The 26408-nt window shown below is 39.7% G+C and overlaps 1 protein-coding gene across 1 annotated transcript; it reads right to left on the minus strand.

Moving 5' to 3' along the window:
* Positions 1-10241: 10241 nt before the first annotated feature.
* rgmd (RGM domain family, member D) lies at positions 10242-25677 on the minus strand. The gene is made up of 3 exons (XM_036521761.1): positions 25518-25677; positions 16998-17509; positions 10242-12569 (listed from the first exon to the last, which is right to left on the minus strand). The coding sequence occupies exons 1-3, from the start codon at positions 25609-25611 to the stop codon at positions 11889-11891; spliced, it is 1287 nt and encodes a 428-aa protein (XP_036377654.1). The 5' UTR covers positions 25612-25677; the 3' UTR covers positions 10242-11888.
* Between the last annotated feature and the right edge of the window lie 731 nt (positions 25678-26408).

Here is a 26408-nt window from a genome sequence, read left to right on the forward strand (position 1 = left end):
ATCTGCTAACCTTGAGGAAAATGTACAAAGGTTAAATTGCAATTCATAAAAAAAATATATATATATATGTATATATATATACATTCAGATCAGCTGTAATTCATTACACTGGGAGGCAGTTTCCCATAGGAAGCAATCAGGCACTGGTATGTATTTGCCAAACTTTTCTTCTCATGCATCGTACCTTCCATTGTTCCTTTCCTGTGCAGGTGGCAGCTGAGGGAGCAGTGATGTACAGATATATACCCACTGGGCATATGAAGCTTTATTATCCTGCTCACAAAGTTTTTCATACAGGACTTCTTCAGGAGGGATTTTTTTACGAGGTCACTTTTTTAATTATTAAAATCAAATTAAATTTGGCCTTCACATAACAGCTTGGGTACTACAGGTTAAAGACGGCAACTGCTGCAGGGGCTTAATGAGTCTGAGAGCTGTAAAGTCATTTCTGCGCAAGAGAGCAAGTATACACTAGCTGGATTAAAGGCACTTGGATGGAGCCTGTTTGCATGAGTTCCTGTTTGCCCACTTAGCAACAGATGACGCGAGGTGGTCATACCAAGTGTTTGTCTTATTCTGAACGAAGAGCCGTCGTTCTCATTGCACTAAAAGACAAGTTATGTGCCAGAGCCAGTAGGTGTGTTCACGTCTTTGTTCACCATTGCTAAATTAAACCATGTTCATTCCTATCATTCCACTTCTCCATCCATGATGCCCACTCAATCTCTGAGCATGCTCAGTAGAGGGGGGGGAGGGGGGTTAAGATTATTATAATGGTAATACTCTTATTAATAATACGATTAACTATGGTTTGAATGCTAAGAAAAAATAGTTTACTATTAATATGAGATCTGTATATTAGGGAAAACTGTCAGCACAGGACCTTTTTTGGGATAATGGGGTGGGTGAAGGTGGGAGGGCTGGGAGGTTGAGGGATACTTTTTAAAGATCATATTAAACTTCTGGTTTCTCAGCACAAAGCATACAAAAATGTGACAAAAGTGTTGAATCTGTTTAATATGTTACTGAAATGCTGGGGAAGGATGCAGGGGGACATTTCAGTGTAATTATAATAACCTGTGTCAGAGGGTGATGTTCAAAGGTAAAAAAGAGCACCACCTATCTTCTAGGTGGTCTCTTGACAGCAGGCTGTAACAGAAAGTGGTACCTTTTTATTCCAAAAAAGGAAAGAGGTGTGCAGTAATAGCCTGAGAAACCAAACATTTGTTCCCCTGTTCAGATTTCTCTAATACTTGCTGCTTAGATTATTTCATATGGATTATGGTTGTTTTGTTGATTTTATAATTATTTATTTGATCTATTATTTTATTTGATGAGTCTATTTTATTTGTTTTGATTATTTATTTATTTATTTATTTATTTATTTATTTATTGATTTATCAATGATATATGTATTGCTTTTTCATTAATTTTAAAAATGTATGTATTGAAAAAAAAGAAATGCTTATTGGGGCTTTTCTCTTTCTCTCCTTTTTTTCAATTTTACAATAAAAATTCAAACTGGATGTTTACTTCTCAAATACATGTCTATTCAATAAGCAGAACAAACAGCAGGGCAGATGGAACAGTTTGTCCCAGCCTGTTTCTGCAGTGATGCAGTGACTGTACTTATGTTGATGCTGCTGTCATTAACTTTTTGCTTTTTTTGGTATAATGAATGTATAATGTTGTTAATACAGTCATACTCACAGATGTATACTCTCTCCGGCCTGGACTGTCTGCATGACTGTGCTAAGTCTGAAGTGCTCACACTGAGCTTGAACACTTTAAAAAGATTAACGGCTGATTCAAACTACCAGTACCTACTGCAGTCTTTTTTAATACAGCATCAAGAATTGAAAAATGTATTCTCCTCTGTACAAATGCTGGCAAAATGAAGGTAAATGCAGAAAAGGTTATAGCTCTTTACATTACAATGTACACAAACAAATAAGACATGGACATAAGGAATAACATATGTGTGCATTTAGACTCTCATATAGGAGCCTAATAAGGCAGAATATTGAATTTTTTTTTAAATTATCCGCCATGTCAAACACATGAACGACTCATTGGGATACTGCCAAAAGATGGAATAGATCACCTGTGTTGAAAGAAAATGGACATGGGATACATAAATGGTGCATTTCTCCCTTTAGGCAAATAGGAATAGCTACAGAGGGGATGACAGTGTATACTCAAAAAGAAATATCACTGTTTGACTATTTGTACTCATGGCTGTGAGGTATCTTGCAGAAGTGCAGTTCTCATGAGAATGTTTTTCAGAGTAATTCTGATGCATGTGTAAGTTATATTGAATATGCCGGGACCGAGGAAGGTGAAACTGCAGAGGAGGGTGTGTGTGAAAGTTGATTTTCACCTGTTTCAGAGGGGAGTGACAAAACTGAGTGGAGTGACCACCTGGTTTAAGAACCAGTATATAAAATACAACAGAGCAATGTCTACATAAAACAGTATGAAGTTTTTGCTTGCTCAAGCGTTGTCACACACACATACACACACACACACACGCACGCATGCACTCACGCATGCACACACACAGAGAATGCTGTGATTGCCGTGAAAATGTTGTGTACAGAATTAAGAAACCCATAAACTATGCTGATAAATTAGTTGACTAAAAATTATACCAAGGAATCTGTATGGTTGTAGTTTAAAATGTGGCAAGAATCAAAATGGAGGAAAAGCTTTTTTTTCAAAAGCAGAAAAAAAGAGAAGGACCAAAAAAGTAGAACCACTGGCTCATGAAATAAATTGGCCCAATTACAATAAAGTGTGGCTCTTGGTCAGTGTGCGAGCCCGGCAGTTCATCTTTATTACAATCAGTTAATGAAAATCAATCCCTCTCCTGATAAACTCTTATCTCCACGGCCTCTGTGCAGCCCATGCACAGGGAGATAATAAATTAGGGTAATATTGCCTTTGATGAGGGAGTGAATTGCAAATTATTGTAACTTTCCAAGATTTATGATGCAGATGCCTCATTTCCGAGCCGGGTTTTTCCAGGCTTCAGGGGGCTGAGGCATCATTTGTTAAAAGTTTGGTGACACTGCCTCGTTAAGCAAAATATATACTGAGCTGTCTGGGTGTCTCATACAGTGCATTACAATACAGTACAGTACAGTGGAGAAGGTGTGCACCTCCTCTCATCCCTAAAAAGCACAATACTGTGTCTGCAGAATGAGACAATGTGCTCAAGCATGGCTTCACTGAAATGTAATGCATCCAAGTTAAAACCCTAAGTTAAAACTTTAGAGAGAGAACAATTATAACATCGTTAGTATTCAAAGGTTAGCACTGGTTATGATCCACAGTGGATATCAGAGCCCCTGAGTAAAGAATTAATATTGTGTATCTTGCACGCTCAGCAGCACAAGACTCACGCACAGCATTTCAATTTCCATAAACATGTACTGTACTTAGGAAGTGGAGTTGTCAACATGCATTACAAACAACATTCCCATGCCATATTATGAGAACCTTTTTTTATACTTCTAAAACGCCACAATCTCTAAACACAGCACAGATTCCATCTCACAGCAGAGAAGGCATAAGTACATGACAGAATGAATAAAAGTGAGTGTCTCCAAAAGATAAAAGACAAATTGAATGGAGGGCTTGGCCAAAGGAAGATGAAAAGCCAAGCTGAGAGGGTGATGTCGATGAGACCAGCACTGACCCATGCACTCTACCATTAGCATGACATCTCGGGGTGCCCTTCGTCCACTGAGTAATGATTTTGTGCAGTCAGGTTTGTTTTTATGAACTAAAGGATGGATGGCCTTACCCGCAACATGGGGATGTCAGAGGTTGAAGCCAAAGGACAGCAATTAAAGAACTGTGTTTGAAAAGCTGTCTGGCTCCTGGAGTGTGACAAACCACAATAGAAAATGTGAGTCAGCATTTTACTGATGAAGCAGCAAAAGGCTGCCCTATACCTGGGCTTGGGGGCAGACTCTGACTTTGACCTTGTCTGTTACAGGCTGTGCAAGGGGTCATCTGACAGCCTTTTTCTCATTAAGACCATTATCTTCAGACAGATAGCACAGTACCTTACACTGATCTGACTTTGTATTTGCAAAGTACTCACTGGAAGAAAAAGTAGTTTAGCTTCAATGCGGTGCTGCCCAAAGGTAAATAGTTACTGTTGCTATGGTCATTGAGCTTTCCCTGTACACTGTAAATAGCTAATCTTTTTTTTCTTCCTCTGTGTCAGCAGCTCCTACAAAGGTGACATTCTGTAATCTGAAACCACTCCTGGGGTGCATTGCATATGGTATTATGACCACAGTTTTCCGCATTCAAGTAATAATACTTAAGAGTTCTGAGTGGATGAGACAATGTCTTAAAACCAGACCTGGGAAAATACTAGTTTAAAGTTAATCATGTCAGCAAATGGTCTCTTTGGTCTGGTTTCTTGTCTGCACACTGTTCTCCCCATTAGTACATGGGCTGAGGGGAGTGGGAAGACGTATGCAGATCAATGTGGGTGCATATGGTACAGTTATTAAGGAATACCAAAGGCCAGTACGCATAAGAGCTTTGTAGATCTTATATTCATTGTAAAAATACTTGCTGGTGCCATTTTTGTCAAGACCTTATACTTTATGAAGACCGAATGCTATGCTAATAATGATTTGTCAGTTAATTATGGTTGACAAAGGTGCATGGATCTGGGGTAAACTACTTTTCCATTATTTTACCTATTTCATTTTTACAAGCCATGACACAGATAAAGAATTAGACCATATAGATTTGCCCAGTCATAAATTAATTTTCAATAAGCAGCAACACATAAATTGCCTCCATTAGTTTGATGTGGAAAAGAACTATTTTAGACTATTTTCTTATATTTTCACAAAATATGGTACAAGTACATGGCTGCTGATTACTCTAAAAAGTAAATCAGTGCCTGTGTCAAAATTTTTCTCTAAAACAGTCTTTTGTTGAGTGAAACTAATTGGGCTTACTTGAATGCAATACCTTGCTTCTTTGTGAAAATGAGCTTGAGATCGGCTTGAATGTTTCTGCTGAGTAATTGAACTTCCTGGGCAAGAGCAGTCCATTCACCTGTTATAAGTGGGCTCAGTGCCTCCATGGTGGGGCTGTGAGTGAAGTATCAGAGTGTAACATCTCGAAGAACAGCAGCATTGGTATGTTTGTGTCCACTCTGAGGCTATCTGGATGGCTTGTTGCCACTGATTATATGCCAGATTATATAATGCACCTGCTTGATTATTTCTCTTTTTCCGAACAGTTTGATCAATTTCCCGTTGTACATTAGCACAAATGGGGTGCTCGATATGTTGCGAAGGAGACCTTTGATTAAGAGGGGTTGTGCAGTTTCACTGTGATTTATAAGTCAGTAGTCCCTTCTGTGCTGAAGTAGTGATGGCAACCAAGCCAAGTGACATAAAAATACGACTACTGCAGATATTCCTTTTCCACTTCATTGGTGCAAAGAGGTGATCTGTTTATGTCAACATTTTGTGATAGAAAAGTGAAAGGCTGTGGATCTCTCTGGCATAATGCATTATGACACTGACACCATATACACCCCTGTTTAATACTGCCAGTGTAATAGTCTTCACTTTTCTTTCTGCATCTCTTTTGCCGAGAGACTATCTTGAGCAGATGTCATTATCCTCAACTTAATGTTTCAAAAACTAATGTGGCTCAGTTACATCAAAACCTGAACCCTCATAATTGCTATTTATAATACCAACCATTATAATACCAGGTAACTGTTTTTAAGTTGAACTTAATAACTGTTGTATTCAATGTTTCCCACTTTTGATGAGTCATCTTGTCGAAGTTGTGATTAAAGTCAGAATTCAGTCTATAGAATGTTCATCACAGAGTCTAAACTCCTGACCTGCATGTGGAAGCCACTCAATCTCCATGAGAACCGGCTCATTTTAATCTATGGAAACTTACTGTATACTGACATGGCCATCCAACTAACTACTTATCAATCTAGAGGGGGACACACACAGTGCCATCTATTTATCTTGCCAACCGCTCTATTAATTCTAAATTAATCCCTCCATCACAAGTATCAATCAATCTTGTGGAGGTTTTCTTATTCATTAGCAAAGTAATTGTCCTTGTTTATCTGAGGGAAGTGAAGAGCAGGTGGCTGTGTTACATGAAAAGGAAAGCTGTTCCTTGTGGACTGTCCTAGAAGTATTCCATTATAGACTACTGCCTAAATATACAATGCATAAAAAACAAAATCAGAGCTTATAAAGGCTGCCATTGTTCTATCAGTTTGCACCAAGGTCTTTGCTTTGATTCAAATAACACAAGAAAAAAAGGAGAATCCTGTTCAGTAAGTGGGGTATGTGGAGAGCTGGTATTCTTTTTTGTGTATTTAATTAAAATCTGTTTTCGGTAAGCAAAATATCAATTCGCAAAGGAAACCAATCAAAACCCCACTGCATTTCAGTTACTAACTGCAACTCTTTAATGAGTTGTCTCTCTGAGAAGAGGTCAGTTTCAAAAGAAGCTTCCTTTTCCTGTGCACGCCCCAATCAAACGTCTATTCAAACATTTACCACTCCTGTTTTCCATCACTAAAAATGAACTTCCACAAGCGCAGACATCTTTTGTGCACTTACATTGTACTGCACTGCTAGGCAAGGGGTCTCCATTCCCCATGCGTCTCTGCAACGAGGGCGAAGATATGAGCAGGAATGACTTTTGATATATGGAATGAAAAATGATAAGGGCTCAAACCAGGAGCAACTCTACTGGGAGGTTTGACAAACGTCATAAAACCAGGAAAGGCCAAAGAGAAAGGGAACCATTAAAGCCCCAATTGAAGCCGTATTCCCGTCAGCGTGTTAACTAGCGGGTCTGCCAGCGCTGCTGCCAAGACGAGATTGCTTGTGTCAGGTTTTACCACCTCCGAGCAATTGCCTCTCTTTCTCTTTCCCTCCAATGATATTAAAAAAATAACAGAGATGAAGCGTGGTCCCCCCAAGAACACATGATTTAGGATCCTTGGCGTATGCTAAGCGTATAATGATAAATGTGGATAAAACTGTGACGCGTTTCATCACTCTCCTCCCTGTCGCCCACACTGTGTGGATCACTGGCGTGTCCTCCGTATTCGGCAGGGGAAACAGAAGGGGAGGGAGGGGTGCCGCTGATAAAAAGGCTTACTTTGCAAAATAAATAAATAGAGAAATAAATAAATAAAGCCGGTGCATGCCAACTCACTGAAGCTGCGTTGCTTATATATTGCATATCTCCCAACGTCCTATGCTGTCTGGACTTAATTTATTGGTATTTTTAAAATATTGTTAACCACAGGCCGAATCTCATTTGAAGCCCTCCGCCCTGGCAGGCAGGCACAGATTCGCAGTCTGGCTCAGTAGGCAGAGTGAACTAACATTTGCACAGTGCTTTCCACACAGACACCCCCTGCTGATGCACAGCCAGCTGCGTCAGATAGGGCCGGTTATCGCTGGTACTGAGGAAGCCAGCGGAAGGGAAGACTCGTAAGAAGGGCAGGTGATGCAACCCACAGCACCTCGGAAGACTCCCAAAGCAACCTGTTCCATATCAGGTGCGCCAAGAATGAAGGGCTTTCAAGTGCACAATAGGTTTTTCTTGTGCTGGACAACACCATGTCCTGGTTTATTGATAGTCTTTTTTTATGCAGATGGGTGTTTAAACCTTTAATGTTCCAGTTGCTGATTTCATGTTTAATCATTATCATCCAGGAAAAAAGAAACAATGGCTAAAATGGCTACTTCTGAGTGATAATATGTTACATAAAAAAATTACGATATTCAACAGCAAATTATGCTAAATGATGTTGAATAATTATGAATAATAATTGCCTAATAATGAATAATTATAGAATAACAATTACTTTATATTCTGTAACATTTATGCATCTTATGGATAATATCTCAATAGCCATACAGAACAAAGGTGTTCACAGTATTGGGGGGGATCATACCCCAAACCCAGAGTTCTGCCTGTTTTTCAAACACCTCATTGAATTCTACAGCAACTCCATATCAAGCCCTGCAGACAGCTATCCTGTCTTCTTCTCAGTATTTCTTGCGTGTGTGTGTGTGTTTGCTATTATGTGAAATAGAGATTGAAATGAACTGGGACCATATTGTTTTGGGCATTTACAAATATGTCCCGTTTTGTATCAAACAAATCAAATTTACATGTCATGCCAAACTAACAGTTTAACAATCACACTTTTCCAATGGAACAGTTTAATTGACAAAACCCAGGTGAAGAAAAAGCAGGAGAAAAATAATCCACCTATGATACTGTTAATCAATCTCTGTATGTTAATAACAAATTGACAAATAAATAAAGTTACCTGGTTTGCTGTATTTCAACTACTTCTAAAAGCCACTGTCAAAATATGGACACTACAATGACGAAACTCCTCTCAGAATTTATGTAGATTGACAGCTATCAGTTTTTCGCCACCTGTCAATCCCTCAATGTTCCCAAGCTGCATAAATTTGGTATATCATAGTTGTTACGAAAATTCCCAACTGCAGTTGACTACACAAGTTTTTCGTGTGCATTTTAACCTCATTATGACTAAAATATCAATCTACAGCATTAAGTTATTTTCTTATTCCGACAAACTACAGCATCTACAGCATTAAGTTATTTTCTTATTCCGACAACTTCTCTCAAGCCTACTGCCTGACAATGTCAAGCATATCCACTGAAGAAAACACAGGTTAAAACAGTACGAACCTGGCGTGCCACATACCTCTTTGTAATTGTATTTCATCACATGTTCCATGCCATTTATCAGTTTTATCATTTTATTTTTTTATTTATTGTTTATTCCAATTAAGTATTGGGTGTCCAGAATACTACCCATTGTAAATTGAACAACAATTTTACTTGAAGATGAAGCGCATTTGTGATCGCTATAAACAAAGAATGTACTGATGTACTCAGTCCTATTGATTCAATCCGTAAATCACACAGTTGGGAAAAGAAACTTGTAGATGTCATATACAGAGTAATTCATATGAGTGTACATCAGATACTAAGGAGACCCTTAATCCAAAAAGTTGCAGCTGACATTAAGCACTTCCACATACAGTAACCTTTTGCGGTATTAACAGCAAAAGGTTTTTAAACTCCATTCACTTACTGCATTTGTGTGTTTGTGTGTCAGAACTGGCATTTCATTGCTCTATGATTATATTAACATGTATTATTTCTCCTGCATTACATCATGTTTATACATACATCTCTATCTATGTGGTGACCCCTGATTGAAACTGGAACATATGAGGAAAATACATTAAATGAAATCTGACCATCACATACAAAGTCTATTGCTCCAAAAAACACTGAAGGTCATTGCAACAATGCTCTTCAAATCAAGACCAGAGGGCAAATATTCATGAACAAACATATATGAAACAAAAATTGTGTTATTATAAGATCAAATATAAAAATTTCATATACATTAGAGATTATAAATTTACCCTCATTTGGATAAATCAAGGCAATGTCTGTGATTAATTAATTGCTCACCAACTGTATGATGGCAGAAATACATGTGGCTGCTCTGGCTCTCCACTGACAGAGACAGTACATGTTGCCAGATATTGCATCATCTCCTATATGGTGTCGGAGTCCTCACGAGAACAGAAATCAATATAGAACAAAGTCCATTCCAGTGTAAGGTAAATCTGAAAGGGTCTCGCTAAGATTATAAATAAGGATGATTTGGGAGCACCTATTTCAAGCCGCTGGACCCATTGTAAAGTACAACCCTGCGCACAGGAATAGTTACCCAGCTGGGGGCCATAATTGTCCAAGTCATATTTCAAGAAGGATGAGGTGCAAAAATAATTGGATTCAGACGCCAGATTTTGCCGTTTTGCAAGTGCAAGATGCTAGCCCAATTACTCCCTCTCTAATGGCTAGTTTTAAAAGCTTAGTAAAACAAAGAACAGAAGGTACGTATCCAACACTTTTTAATATGGAAAATAAAGAGTAAATGGTAAACGCATATTAGTTCACTTTTCTCCTCTTACAAATATGCAAAAAAAAAAAAAAAAACTAACTGCAACACACAGGTGTAAACAAATAATTGTTAAAACAACTATATACAGGCAAATGTACACATTATAAAACACATATATACACTCTTTTAATATATTATTATATAGAGGATTTGTTTCTTTACCTTAAAAATAACGCTGGAAGAAGAGCAGCTTGAAGGAGGAGTGTTTTTGACTAGGAAACAGCAATTTCTGTGAGCCATCATTGATTCTGATCAGTTACTAACAAGAGGTAAAAATAAACAGATAGGTAGTATTTTCATGTAGTTGTTGGATGCCATGCATGTACAGTCAACTCCTGATTATCTGGCTGTGGATCATCAGTGCCAGCGGCAAAAAATGTACGCATGTTCAGTTTACTTGCGTCTATGTTCCCTCCCAACCGCTATGCTCTCCTACCAAATGGCGTCTCGTGCTCCCATCACATCGGAGCACAAAATCACTATCCAGAACTTTCTCCGTTGTCCCTGATGGTGGAATGAACTTTCACACTCCATCTGCCAAGTCCTATCTTCGTGAAACATCTGAAGACACAGCTCTCCTGAACACCTGAAACAATACCATCTAAAACAACTTCTTATATTGTAAACTTTGTTTTCCGTATATAAAAAAAAAATTCAACTTATAGTTTCACGCACTTATCTCTACCAGTACCTTGTACCTTGTCGGGTAAACTATTGAAACTTGGTCATGCCGCCCTTCTAATTTTGTTCACTCCTTGTGTGGCTTTTTGCTTGTGTTGTCCTCTACCTCACTTGTAAGTCGACTGTAAAAATGTAAAAATGTTTTTAAGTACTGTTTTTTAGGCCCAATACACAGTGGAGTAACGCTCATCAGATATTCAAATGTCCACATTATTAAAAAAAAAAAAAAACGCTACCTTTAAAATGGCAAATAAATGAGAGGCAATAACAGCAAACCGACTGTTTCACAAATACAGCTAACAGCCTGTAAAGAATGGCAACACTGGTTAGCTGCTGCTAATTATCTTATTTTGTATGATGTACACTGCTTTGTGTTTTAGAAGCAAATTAAGTTTTGTATGCAGTACTTGAACTGAGTCTTTTTTGTTGGTACATTATGTTAAATATCACATGTCGATTCAAAAATGTGAATAATGATTACATTTTGCAGATTACATCTTATTTGATTATCCATGCCACAGCTCCACCAGCCAAGGTTATTGGAATTTTGTTTGTGTGAATGTACTAATAAGAGGAGTTATTCATTCTGGACTGTTAACCTTCACTCAAGCTGAGGGGAATTCGGAGTATCCATCAGTATTCAAAAGGTTTACATCTGCCATACCATGTTCACTCTAACAGTTAGTGTTATCACTAAAGTCTGTGTATGTGTTCCATTTCCAGAACAGGTGAAATATTTACAAAGATTCATTGTTACTTAGCTGCCTTCACAACGCAACCAGAAAATCATGTCATATGGAATTTCACATTTTAAGAGTGATGTATCTCTGTTAATCTGCCTCTGTCCATTAAATAAAAAGAGAAGGGACACGGGGAAGAGAGGAGAAAAAGAAAGGAGGCGCTTCTTGCACCACAGACTGATCAATGGAAGTAATGGGTTTTGGATTTGTCTTTGCAAAGAAATGTGTGGGCTGGTGCCCCATTGAGGGGAAACCATAGGTGTCCTTTAAAAGTTCCCAATCCTCTGAGACAGGCGTGAAGACAAAAAAATACCACAGCTTATCACAGAGCATCTGAGCGCAAAATTTCCAGTTTCCAAGCACTCCTTCCTCAAGCTGAAATCGACTTCCTCATGATCATTTTATTTTTACAAGAGCAGCAGAACAAGGGCCAGGAAGGACAGCAGGGAGGGCGTGTGCGGCACAGCACTGTTGGAGGGCTGGGGAGTCCTGGGCGAGTTCTGCTTCAGTCTGCTGGGGGGAAGGGCCTTGAGGTCCTCCAGAGCCCCGTAGGCGGCCATGGAGAACTCCGGGTCCCCCGTGGTGAGCAAGTCGAAGACGCAAGACTGGAAATAAACGTCCTCCACTTGCAGGATCTCTCGACACTTGGCTGTGGCGCGCTCCACGGTGTAGGCCTGCCTCGGGGGCGGGATGGGGCCGAGGTCGGCCGTGGCCACGCCCCCCTGCAGCCGCGGGGGGAGGCTCTGGCGGCCCAGCGTGTGCTCCTTGATGAGCTCATTGCGGGGGCAGCCGTGCAGGCAGAGCTGCAGCCCGCCGTTCTCCTCCGCCAAGTCCAGCGTGTCCTCGGGCATGCGGATGGCGAAGGTGAGGTAGCGGCCCACCTGCCGCACGATGATGGACGTCCCAATGTAGCGGGCCTGGATCTTCACCTGCCGGCCCTCCGCCCCGCCCCGTTCCACGATCCACAGGCTGCCGCCCTCCCCGCCACTGCGCGTCCCATCCAGGAAGGCGGACGGCAAGTCCTCAGTGGTGGCCTGGTACACCTTCTGCTCGGTGCAGCCGCGGAACGCCTTGAAGATCACGGTGATCTGGCGGAAGGAAAAAAGAGGGGAGATAGTAGTGAGTAAAAACCTTGGGCAGTATTTGGGATTTATCTGTCCCATTCATCTGCTGCCCAGACACAAGGTGCATTAAGGGCTTTTCTGCTCAAACCAGTCTGTTTGCTTATCAAATCCATCACTTGAATAGCACACACTAAGTACTAAACAATGGCTACAGCCATTTACACTGACATGTTCACTGATGTAATGAATTGTCATGAGAAGCCAAACTCAACTGATCAGTACTGTTGACTCAAAAAAATAAATAAATAAAGAAAAAAAATAAATAACCAGGTAAAGATACAGTAATTCAGATGTTTGAAAGTAATACCCCGAATACCAGAGTCTCCATTGGGTTTGCTTGCTTGTGTTAAAATTTGGCTTAGGAGTAAAACATGATAAAGGACATCATCTATTATACTGTGTAATTCCATGTGCTTTATCAGATTGGACTGAATAGACTGAATTTAAATTCACTTTAGACATGGGACCAAGGTCTACCTTGGCAAAGGAAATGACAATAGAAAGTGCACTACCAGGCTGCACCACAGGGTAGCAGTGGAGAGGAGGACTCACAATGCTCAGGCACAAGTGCACTTATTTTTAACCATGTCTGAAATGATCAAATAGGCTACAAAAGCCACTGTTACTCTTCTGGTGTCAAATAAATTGTCCTGTCTTGAGGTATCGGTCTCTAAGTGCTGAATAGACAAGACTGTAAGAGAGGCCTCCAGAAATGGGAGCTCTCTCTTTTAGCCAATCCAAACCGCTTTACAGAGTGTCCTGATGATGTACTGAATGACATGAGTGACCAGAGGCTCTCCTCCAGTCGGCCTAATTCCTGAGCCTGAACCACAAAAGAAAACACAATCTTCACTATCGCTTCTGACTGGCCATTTCTCATTATCCTGGGGAGGCAGGACTTGGCAAGGATTTAGTGTTGCTGACAGGTTACATCAGTAGTTCTGCAGTTAGAAGTCAAGCGTTAATATTTTAGTTCCTGTATTAACAGTATGAGAAAACAGCAAGGTGGGAGTTTCTAAAACAGTTACATTGTGTGCAGTCATTTATCTTTCTCACAGGCTACCAGATATTAAAATTAAACTAATTGAACTGTTATCGGTTACTTTCCAGTTCTAAAATACTTAAATAAGTTATGATTGGCAACATAGCTAGCTATAAATGTACATGTTGTTTTGGTACTTGGAACCAGAAACTGGCATGCACTAGCATCATGACCCGCGACTCACAAATAGCACCACACCATGACATAATGGTGACACATCCATAAACCATACACTCCAACTCATTATGACAGCAGACCCTCTTGTTCCCATGGCAACCGTACCAACAGCACTGTCGTATAAATGTTATCACTACAGTTAACTAGGGGCTAGTATTGATAAAATAAAAGCAAATTACATTACATTACTTACACGCCGTTTGCAAAGAAGTCAGAGTCATGTGGAGGGAAAACTACAAATGCATGTTTGCACGGATCTAAGATACAATTCCACCATAAACACGAGGTCAGGCTCTGCGGGGATGATCTTCCCTCCTTACATATCCATACGCCAAGTTATTCAAATATTCATGTTTTTCAACACAAACTGAAAAGGAACATTAATCAATTAAGTGTAATAGCACTCAACTGCAGTATACAGCAAGTATAAAATGACATTGAAAACTCTCAAGAGGGTGCGCTCAAAGAGACTATGTAAATGTCATCTCTGTCATCTCCTCCCATGGCTTCTCTTACAACTTCCACGCTGACGATATGCAACTCTTCCTGTCTTTCCCTCCATCTGACACAGGTTTCTGCACGCAGCTTGCAGCTTGCAGCTTGCCTGAAAGATATTTCACAGTGGATGGCGGACCACCGCAAAAGCTTACCTTGGCTAAGACTGAGATTCTCTTCATCCCATCCATGTCCTCGCCATCAAGACCTCTCCATTAGCCTAGACTCTACAAGCCTTTTGACAAACGCTACTGTCAAAGGACATGGTGTAACACTTGTTAGAAAACTATCCTTCTCTTCTCAGGTTGCAGCGGTGAGTTGGATGTGCATATTTTTTTTTGTACAACATCCAAAAGATGCACCCCTACCTAACTATGTATTAAACGCAGCTCCTAGTTCAGACCCTGCTCCTCTCATGCCTGGACTACTGTAACTCCCTCTTTGCCTTGCCTTCCCGCCTGTGCATTAAAACCCCTACAACTATTCCAGAACGCAGCTGCATGACCTGCCTCTTCAGACTACATCTTGGTTCCACCTGAATCCCCGCTCCCTAACACCTGCTTCCTCTCGGATTTATGTTTATTTTTCATGTAGTATTTTGATGCATTTTGGATTCTGCGCTCTAGCGTACTTGTCTTCCACTGCCTAGTCAGCGCTTGCAAGTTAACTTGTGGTAGGGCTTGAATGGTGTTGTGCTCACACTCACTAGTCTGTGAGTGTTGTTAACCTGGTCTGACACTGGTCTGTTGCTCATTTAACTTGAATAGATACACTTACATCCTTTTGTGCTGGAGGTCACTCTGGATAAGAGCATCTGCTAAATGCATGTAATATGATATAAGGTAATGTAAGTAATCATCTACCGCAGCCAGAAACTTAAAACGTGTCCTGTTGAGTAAACTGCCCTTTTCATACTGTCCTTGAATTGAATGTGGTAAACCCATCTGCAGAACTTTGTTGTAATCCAAAATCCTTTCATAATTGCCAGTTTTTGTTTTCCCATGCCGAGAAGATTGCTTCTAAAAGCATGCAGCAGTTATCTTCTTGCAGGTTCAAATGTACCATCTATCTGATTTTACTTTTGCATCTTCACTTCTCAAAATTGTGCCATTATCTCACTACCACTAGGGGGAGCTTTTGACACATGAGACCAATTGCCATTCTTCAGTTTCCAGAAAACTGTCACAGTCCTCCATTTAAATCCTTACAGTACCATTTCAATATTTCAATATACTGTTCCATTCTTTCTGATCTTTCTGCAGGAGCTTACATAAAAGTGCATAGTACTCCTGCAGCTCAGATTCAGAAAAGCCTAAACACCTTGAACACATAATCAAATATATTACTTTTTACAAATGACCTCTGCAAGTACCAACCAAAAAGCAAAACTGGCACTACTTACATTCATCCTGGAGACACATTAAGACAAACAAAAGTGTTTGCCCCAGCAACGCTCAATGTTATTTTGAGTGTTCTTCAAACATCACTTTGTCAATGATCTTATGCAAAATCCCGAGACATGTCAAATGGTTACGCAATTGCAACGTTATACATAAAGGTACATTACTTAAGTCGGTAACTTGCCAATGAACATATCCCTGGCAAGTCTTGGAACGCACCGTGTTTTTACACAAAGTGGTCTTTCAGAAAGTCTTATATAATGCTACAAAGTACATTTTGCAGATTTTGGTGAACCTTGGGAGAAGCCTTTAGAGAGCACTGATGAGAAAAGTAAGTTTGCTAACAACAAACACTTGCACGTTTGCAAATACCAGTATGTGAAATTAAAATACAAAAATTCTGAGCACGTGTGAATACAATGTACTGAATAATATTTAGTAGATGCCATGCCCTAAATCCTGCTACGGCAGCGTTTCCCAAACCTCTTCTGGAGGACCCCTTCTCCTGCATGTCTTAGATCTCTCCCTGCTCCAACAAAGCTAATTCAAATGATCAACTCTGACAGGTTTGGGAAACTCTGTCCGATGGCACAATTACATTTATAAAAAATGTGTATTACCCAAAGTGTACGATTGTAACCAGAATCATTCAAAAACTTTTGTCTTTTCCTATAACAAATGCATAAGAAAAGGATCATTTTTCAGTCTTTACCTATGGCCAATAGTCCATGATCAAGCAATGATATTAGCCATAACCCCTTTCTAAAGCCACATAGGGAGCACTGAGCCCTCCAATGGTACATTAACTAAGAAATTGATTAAAATGACATCTGAGGCTCAATGAGAAATGTGTATTAGATCTGGTTATGGGCTCAGTGTTCATCAAGCCACCTTACTGGCCTGTCAGTAATGACAGTGCTATCAAACTCTCTCATTCAAGAACTGGCCCAAGAGTGAAACCCAATCAATTACATTAGTAGGAAATTAAAAGACTGTTTTATATTTCACATTTAAAAGCACTTTTGTGTCCTACATAAAGCAGCTGAACAACAGCAATATACAAAATCTTAACATATTAATCTTAACAAATCTTGACATATTCTTAACATATTCAAACCCCCCCAAGATGATGGCTAATGAAACGAAATGTCTAATGTTTTGTTGCTAGAGCCACTGTGGGAGACTGATGTGAATCATAGGGTTGAGGGGCTCCTAGTGTTGACCTGGCCATGTGGAGTTCACACAGATGATGTCAGTGAGAGGATGTATGCACTATACCTTGCTTGTGGCAGTAGCACTGGAGCCCAGGACAACAGGCACATTGGTCACCTGCACTGACAGGAAACGGTTGTCGATGAGGGGCCAGGCGCCCTCCACCTTGCAAGTCTGAAACTCGTCGCGGAACGTCCGCAGGTGGGGGTCCCCGAATAATCCACAGTGGGCGTACTTCTTATGCTGGCTGGCGGGCCCCGAGGCCAGCGCCCTGCTCTCGTAGTCGCAGAGCTCGGACACGGCCGGGTGGGACGTGCTGGGAGCCTTGGCCGAGGACGTGGGGCCGTCGCTGGAGCAGTTGTGCTGGGAGAAGAGCTCCTTGATGCGGAAGACAGCGGAGTGGTAGACCAGGTCCCCACGGCAACTGCGCGCGGTCCGGCGGGTGCAGAGGGAGTAGGCCCGCAGCGCAATGCAGTAGTCCACGTCGGCCGGGGCCTCTTCCTGCAGGCCACTAGAGGGCGATGTAGAGGCCACATATTCAGCATTGCAGCGCTGAATTCGGCATTGCTGGCAACATGCTATGGGGGAGAAGAGACAGATATCACACAATCACTAATACAATACAAATAAATTTCTCAAAGCAGGAAAAATAAAGCTGCAGCAACCACTTCTAGCAAGATAATGTTTTATGACAAACAAATTAACATTAAGACTCCCTTCTTTAATCAATGGTTGTAATATTTCCTTTCCAATTCTGTTAAGCCCTTGCACTGAAGCTTATTATGGCTCCTAATCTAGGAATTGGTCTTTCAGTACAGCTCATTAAGCTGAATTGAAAATATTGTATTTCCAATTCAACCTGATCCAGTTTGTCTTCATACATTGGCAGTTCTTTACAGCAATAAGATTTATACAACTTCAATGACACCCCTGTGCTTTTCCTTATTTCAAGGCAATCTTTTACTCAACAAAATTGTTTTCAATGTACCCAGCACTTCAGAAATAACGATACAGGTCTAAGACTTCCCAAAGAAGAAACAAACATGCATTGTGCTTGAAGGTGAATGCAGTGTAGCAACTTTTGAGACCAAAAGAAAAGAAAAGACATACATGAGGCAGCTGCAGTATTTTTATCACCACTGTCCATGAGCCACAAGACTGGACATGTAACAGTGGATATGTTAGCTTCTGTCCAATAAGAGTCAAGCATGGGAAAGAAAAGTTAGGTATCTGCAGAGGAACAGCCTGTAGGCACCAGTGACATTGAAAGACCTGAATTAATGTTCTTCCATTTAGTCCTACCAGCACATCTGAACGCACTGTGTGTATAAACCATCAGAGCTACGTCAAAGTCAACTTTCATCTTTAGCCTCAGGTCCAACACTGGTAAGTTATTTATACACGTGTATGAAACTGTGGAGCCAAATGCCACAATAAAATCCATCGAACCATGAAGCTGACTGACCTCCTCTGACATGAACACGTAGCAACTCAAACCGTGAAAATACATCGCAAGTCTTATGCATGGTATTTGTCTGTATTGCCTATGCCGTGTCATTATTGCACACCACGTGGCTATAGCCATCTAGGGAATGCTACAGAGGATTAGTCAGACTCAAAAGAAACACATACAGAAAAAATTAAAGAATGGGAAATCTGCCACACAAAAGAGAAAAAAGCAGCACTGTTGTTAGGTATGCCTTCCTGCTTCCTTAGTGTAGAAAATTGGAAAACTAGAGATAACAGCTGACTACGACATCATAAAAACTCCAGCTGAGTGGTACGGGATTTGCCCTGAACACCGGAGACAGGACTTCTATCATTTATTTTTCCTGCAGTGTCAGAACATGTTTATTAAATGTATGCATGGAATTTTTCTATTTGAACACTGCAGAGCTAAATAAAGGCTACAGCCATTTTAAATCATGTCTGAATTACACTGTAGTGACAGAGACCAATGTATTGAGGCATGTGGTATTTACTAAAGAGCAAGACAAGCTAAATCTAGCTACTTAAACCCTGATTATTCTAGAGTATTGTATATGAAATCTTGAGGATATTTGCTACAGTTGTTTCTATGTCACCAAGCCCATGGCTGTTTTCAGTGTGAGAACAACAGCTTTTTCCTGCTCAAAGCACATCCATCGCTTTTTTATCATGCAAGTAGGCTAGAAAATCTAAAAGTCCTGAATAAGGCTTGTACAAATTTTATCCAGTGTTAATTAGTTAAATAGCTAGTTAGCACACTGAAACACATAATCTTAACCACTTTCCTTTCTGTTTAAAAGTTGGACATTTCACTACATAACTAGCAATACAACTAAGAAAGCGCACTGCAGTGCACAATGTAACCATTATCTTAAAAAAGTTTCTTTTTTGCATCCACCCTGGCAAACAATAAAATTGTGTAATACGTGAAAATACAACATTTCAAGCACTTCACTATGACTAATGTCATTATGCGGAACATGAAAATACAATGGTTTCCACAACCTTCCTTGCATTAATTATAATGTGCTACCTTCCATGAATTAATGTAGGAAATGTAGGGAAGGCTACACTGTGAGCCATAGGGACAGTTCTTGTCTAACTGCTGGAACATTTCCAGGGTAGGTTAAAACAGCAAATAGACAATGAGTGCAAACCAACATTCTGAAGGACAATGAGACATGAGTCTCCTATATCTACACGAGATCAAATCAAAAAAGACACAACATCCATAATCAAAAAGGAAATTCCACACTGTGACATCTTTTAGACAGATACTGTCACAACTGCAGGTACCTAAACAAGAATATGCCAACAAAGAAACCAATGTCCAATGACATGGTCTGCACCTTCCAGCATTCAGACCTTTTCTTACTCGTTTCTGATGTCTCTAGAGAGTAGGAACCCCCAGTCAATAATACTTTGTTCTCACTGGCCACATTCTAGTGCAAGTAGACCCTACCTGAATGTCTACTTATGGCGTCAGTATGGCAGTTTGAGTTTTCATTGAATTTCTGCAGGTACACCTGACCCCAAATTCATTCTGGTAGTATCAGAGGTCAACTGCCCTTCATCCCACCACGCTGGCTGTTAATGCAGTGTGATAAAGCATTGTAATTTTCTGTCTGGATATACATATCATTTAGTTATCTTTATGGATGACAGCTTAAAAAACAAAACAAACAAGAACACTGAAGGATGTAAAATGATAAAGTTACATCTTGACTACTTGATTCTGCTACTACTTTGGATGGTTGTTTTGACTGATTACTCCAGCCATTCTCCAATTCTGTTTAGGTTCAAACAATTCCTGTGAAATTAGCATTCGAGTGCAATTTGTAAAAATGTTTGTTTTAAATAAGGTGATATCCTGATTTCAGAAAGTAAAGAGTTTAATGTAGGGATGTAAATAATTGAGTAACGTATCTGAATAAGCCATTTCAAACGTTAAGCAGGGTTCTCTTTACCATTGCATAGGCCAGGCAGCATTCCTGGACCAAGAAACCACCAGGCCTGGCCAACAGAATAGAAAATATGCTATTTTTGTCATTTCTGGAGGCCATGTCTATGCACTCAGATAAGCAATATGCTTCCCATCACACATGACTAGTAAGTTCTTAATGTGCTCCACAGTCCCATACAAAATATACCAGTCACTATGGAGACATCCCTGAGCAGTCACTTAGAATAAGCTCTTCCAATCCGAATCCTTCACTTAACCATCAAAGCTATTAAAATAAAACTCAGCCTGGACCCACAAGGCTCAGAGAAGCTCTCGAACATCACTGGCTACACTGTGAGTACTATGATTCTCCAATGTAATTTTAACCACAATATCACTCTCCAGCCAATCCTTTTTGAAACCAGACTATTAAACTGTCACTGACTTTGGGTTCCACAGACTTCATTTTATTTAATGATTTATTTATTTATCTGTAATGTAGAGCAAAATAAAAATAACTGCAGTCAAGCATGTTTTGGGGGGGAGAGGGCAGGTGGAGGGAGCTTCAAATAGTGAATTTTAACATGCTTACAAAAATGCAGTCAGAAAAGTACAGTCAGAAAAATTAACACCAATAACTGAAAAAATACAACCAAGGCTACACAGTAAATAAATCTGAAATATATTCCTGTGAGTAAGATTACTGTGGTTTTGTTATTATTTATAAACGTTACAATTATCTGTTTTCATTATTTAAAATGTTATGAATAGTAGTGATCTTACTTAAAATACTTTAAGTCTGGCCTAAATCAATGTCACTCATTCCTATCATGTGACAGAGTATCCAACTACAGCTCCACCTGGCATACAAAAACTTCCAGGAGAAAGACAATGAAGAATAATGTGGTTCATTTTTAAGAATACAAGTTGAGCTCACTACTTAAAACATAATTCACACTAGCATGTCTTTGTAAATATGGCACTTGCTTTATCAGTGGCATAGCACTGATAAATTGCAGTATTGTAGGCTCACCAGAAAAAGAGCAAACACAAAACTGGCTTTCTGTCTCCACAACGGTTTAATATCCCTTGTCCCTGGTGGCCTAGACTACACAACTGACCACCAAAATAACAAAAGAAGTGCTATTAGCTCTAAGGTAACATGTAGGCTATTTTATCAAACTGTGACTAGACTCAAAGCTGACTCTTGCCTGTCTTTCTACCTAGTGTGTTCACACCATATATTCATAGCCTTGTTCCAATAAAATGGATTCCTCTGAAGACATTTGGTCTTGGGACTGATAAAGTTTTATGTGTATTACACCATTAATTGTTACTGGTTAGACAGCCAATAACACTTAACCAAACATGGAGGTGTTGATAGACAGCCCTAGTTTAAGGTTAAGGAATTAGCCACATCAATATTTTAGTAAATATCCTCCCCCTACCACCTGATAATGCACACCACTCCCACATAGCAATCAATCAAATTATTTTGTCTGTAACTGAATCTGCAGACCTTTGAACAGCACATCCACAGTGGTTTAGACTGGCCTCCACCTTTGAAAATGCACCTACTTAGTATATTGAGCATCATGGTGGATCAAGAGAGAAGACCAGTGTCAACTTGAGCTAACATAAACCTGGACATAATTTTGTTTAATTATGTTTTATTATTATGCAAATTAACTAAAAACATTTTTTAAAAAAACCCTAACAAGGCTGAGGTATAGCTCAACCTGGGCATGTATGAATGACACATTACCACTTTTACAAACATCATGATTTTATTCCAGAAATTCTAATAGTCTGCTGACTAGCCAAGCAACTAGCTCGTTTGGAAATTAACCCCTCTTGATATTGTAACTAAGCCTAGGTGTGTCATGCAGAAAGCTATTCTACAGAAGAGAACACTGAACTTTTATTGCTTTCACTTTTGTTTTATTTAATTTTTCCTAAGCCACTGTGGCTTAATTAAATTTACAGTGATGACCCACAGGGTTTGGCTTGAATGGTCATGTGTTTTCATGTTTATTTCAGCAAAAATATTTTAACTTTACAACACTGTAGCAGTGTGCATTTAGTATTTTCACTTTCAACTTAATTGTTGAAATTGACTCGACTTTGTCTAGGAAAAGGGCATCAAGATCTTACTTTAAATTTTACAAACAAATCAGTTATAGCTGTATAACTGTCAACATGAAAATTATAGCAAATAACAAACTTACATTTTTAGCAGGGGTTTCTCTCCCCTAATGCTAGTAACTAGTAAGTGGCAGTTAATAGTTAGTAAGTAGTTTGTTGAAATTTTTAAGGTTTGAAGAACTGTTTAAGGAAACTGTAATATAGACTATCTAGCTATGAATCAATTCAGTTACTGTTTTGACTGATAAAAAGGTGAAATGGTGTGAACTGGTGAAGCCAGCAGAATTCTACATCCCTTCTTTGAATTCCTCCACTGACCATTGGAAGAATTTTATTTCCCTTCCATGACAGTCTAAGATTTCTGTTTATCTGGACCACACCATGACTCACTGCATAAGTAACAAAAGAAAAGAACTATTAGCCAGAAAGTAACTTTAACTGTAGGCACATAGACACCAGCTTGGCTCACTCCCTCACTGTCTACAAAGTGTCTGCTCCCTAAATAAGTAACGCAGCCTCAGCCGTGATAACACTAATTTCCCCAAAAGGCTAGCAATGTGACCAATCTCACAAATCAGATCAGAAGAGGTAATTTGATGTGAACTATCTAAACACAGCCTCTCACGAGATAGAGAGACATGCCCACTGACTAACACAGGTGTATAATTTCACCCAAATGCCTTGCTCACACAAAGATTTGGATCACACCACTGCATGCTAACTCACAGTAAAAGTGCTATTTTGGTGTCAACTTGGCACTGCTGAGCAACAATTCAAGGAATAAAACTAAAACTCCTACAAACTACTTGTAAAAGTAATCATTACACTGAACCATTTATCCACTCGTGAAAAAACGCATTTGCATTGTATGTTCTCTATGTGCATAATGAACAAATTAAACTTACAGTAGAAATAATGACTATTCATTGCAAATGAAATTTCTGCTTTGTGTATTCAGCCTGCTGAGACAACCTGTTGACATCGGTGGAAGTTAGGCTATGCAGAGCAGTAACGTTATTTAAATTCCCTAATAACAGTGGTACCGAATACTGCAAGCATTTCCAGCCAAAAATAATATTTAAGATAAATCAAAATGCTTTTCAAATTTCAAACTGTGCAATCTACCCTACTGTCATGGGCAATATTTGCTGCAAGTGTTCTCGGACATTTAATATACAATGAGTTTGTACAGAAAACCCCACATCTGCATTATCCCACTCCAAATCCAAGCAGAATGTCAAGGTACAGATTTCTTTAAAGGTAACAGCACACTTCACTCGGGAAATCCAACGGGAGAATATGTGAAACCGTGAAACAGCGATGCTAGCTTGCGTAATAATGTGTACCAGTCTGGTTGAGATAAACTGGGGTTTGGGGGTTATGTGTAAGGTTAGAAAGCCTATTAATGTTTCAGAAATTATTTATATGTATGCAAAATGTATATATTAAAATGCACGATTCCAAATGAATTGTCCACGTTGTTCAAATAGATACAACCAATCGTTCCTCAACCGTACAAGCTACTATCTACACAGTATCTACACAACACTTACTGCACGTTCATTTGGATGCAGCTAGTTAGTTATCGGACCTACCACGTTTGGTTACTTAGAACTTATGGATTCTGACTTTGGACTTTTAGGGAAGTTTGATTATTTTACTGCTAGCCTTAGTTAACTCTTCAAAAGAGTTGAGAAACTTTTCTCGTTGTATTAAACGGTTGGCTAAGCTATCAATAAATCATGTTCAGATGTCTGACACTGTAAGAGGTCTGCACTAGTATACGCTATTTAACTGGCAACGTAAACAGCCAATATCATACCAAAACTGAATAACACTGGGCAAACATGGTGACAAGTCTTTCACGCACTTAGCAGTTAGATATGCGAACTTTAAAGGACTAGAACTAACTTTAAAACAGTAGTGGCCAATAAAACTTGGCAACGCGCGATCATTCGTGGTAATACGATAATGCATCCAGGCTACACGATGCTTGCTGTGTTATGATTTATACTTAGCAAGAAAACTGTTCAACTTATTCATCGATCACATCCGTCCACAACAAAGCCTTGGCTTTGGGGTTGAGGAGAGTTGAGCTAGTTAGCTAGCTCACCTAACAGTAACAACATCACATAGAAAAGTTTAGGCAGCTAATGTTAGAAGGTATATTCGCTTAAAACGTGACAGCTAGCTAGCTAACCGAGGGACTGGTGTAGCTGACCATCTAAGTTAGCAAGACAACGGCAAATATATTTTATAACTACCTAGCTTGCTTAGCTATGCAGTGATAGCCAACAAGACTTGCTATTTACGGTGCTATCTCAGTAAATTTAGCTAACAAAAAGTTCTAAACAATTTGCCAGCTAGTTAGTTAGCTAAATATCTAACTAGATTTGCTTGTACAAACTAGCGTTAGCGAGTCGGTTACAAAGACGTACGTTTACTCGTTAGCTAGCTAGCGACCGTTTTCTGCCGGCTAGCTTCTTAGACAACCAATATCACTAGAATCAAATAACAGAAAAACAGGGATGCGACGTTAGGTTACCTAGCTATGGCAACACAGAAACGCAGCTATTCACATTGGTGTGAAAAGTTCATCTGAACGTAAACTAACGCTAGCTAGGTGGCCAACTTAGGAAAAGAGACATTTAGTTGGTAGGCTGTAGCCATTCTGGCGCAGTATGCTCAGTCGGGATGTCATCGGATAGCTAGCAAGCTATTTGTGTGGACATCAATTCTCATTTCATTTAGGTGGTAACGTTAACAAGAACTACCTAGACTGTTGTAGTTTGCTTGCTAACATCACCCATTTCTTTTGAATTCTACATTAATAGCTAGTGAGCGGAATCCCCCTTCCAGTTAAATCCGGATACTGTATCCAAGCGAAGGGGGGCTGCAGCTCGTCTTAGCTAGCTAGCTAGCTAGCGGAGTAGCAAAGTTTGTCGCTGCTCCGTACAGCGTAAAACCGTGATTTGCATGCACAGTGTAATCGTATAAATATAAAAACTTACCTGGTTTGAGCAACAGCGAAAGTAACACCATCATAAAAGTAACAGAGTTCCAAAGCCTCCGCTTAGCCAGGTTTTGAGGTCCGCTTTTCCCCATACCAATCCATTCAGTTAGAATGGAGTTCCTCGACTGCTGCTGGACGATGAAGTAGCTGCAGGAAATTAAACAAAATTCACATCCCTTCCCAGGCGCTTGTCATTCAAAAGCAACACTTCGTTCCGTGCACCCTAACAGGGGAGGGGTGTAAAGGCGGAATGGGTCGGGTCATAGAGACGGCTACTAGCCAATGAAAGCCCAACTATTCGACAACCATCTGATCAGCACATATTTGAATTGTATCAATCATAAATGAAAATCAATTAAATGAGAAGTAGGCTACGTGTCAATAAAATTGTAGAAGGTGCCTCAATGTAAGGGCAAAGGAGGCAATCCCCAAACTATGAAGGTTGTCTTAGGGGATATGAATGACATGGACTGGATTTTGAAAGAAAGCAGTCAATATAAAATTTACATATGAATGTCTTACTAGTGGAGATTTTGAAGCTCTTAAATTAGCTTGTGTCAAAGTAAAATTTAGCGGTGTCTAAATCCTTTCGGAACTGAAAGTTTTACCGCCCGTGCGCTATAAAACAATGCAATCAGCTGTGTCAGCTGTACTGTTTGATCTTGTCAGGTCTTAATTTAAGATGTAAAGCAAACGGCCTTATGCAAACATTTGCATTTGTTTCTTGAAAGAGCATTAAATTACCTTTCTCAACTGCATGTTAAGAAACGGTACACAGCACACTGACTGTCTGCTCTGTGGCAAAAATCTTAATTATTATCTAAATTATTTAACAGTTAAGTAAATCTCTAGGAATACATTATTCGGAGAAAATATATTTTTAACGACA

Source organism: Megalops cyprinoides, chromosome 2 (genome assembly GCF_013368585.1).
Source record: "Megalops cyprinoides isolate fMegCyp1 chromosome 2, fMegCyp1.pri, whole genome shotgun sequence".
NCBI lineage: Eukaryota > Metazoa > Chordata > Actinopteri > Elopiformes > Megalopidae > Megalops > Megalops cyprinoides.

Excerpts from the sequence above, each read along its gene's own strand:
- rgmd (XM_036521761.1), bottom strand. The coding sequence starts at position 25,611 with ATGGGGAAAAGCGGACCTCAAAACCTGGCTAAGCGGAGGCTTTGGAAC. Across the intron at positions 17,510-25,517 it reads TTCGCTGTTGCTCAAACCAG|CATGTTGCCAGCAATGCCGA; the intron begins GTAAGTTTTTAT and ends TCTCCCCCATAG. Across the intron at positions 12,570-16,997 it reads GTGCTACTGCCACAAGCAAG|ATCACCGTGATCTTCAAGGC; the intron begins GTATAGTGCATA and ends TCCTTCCGCCAG.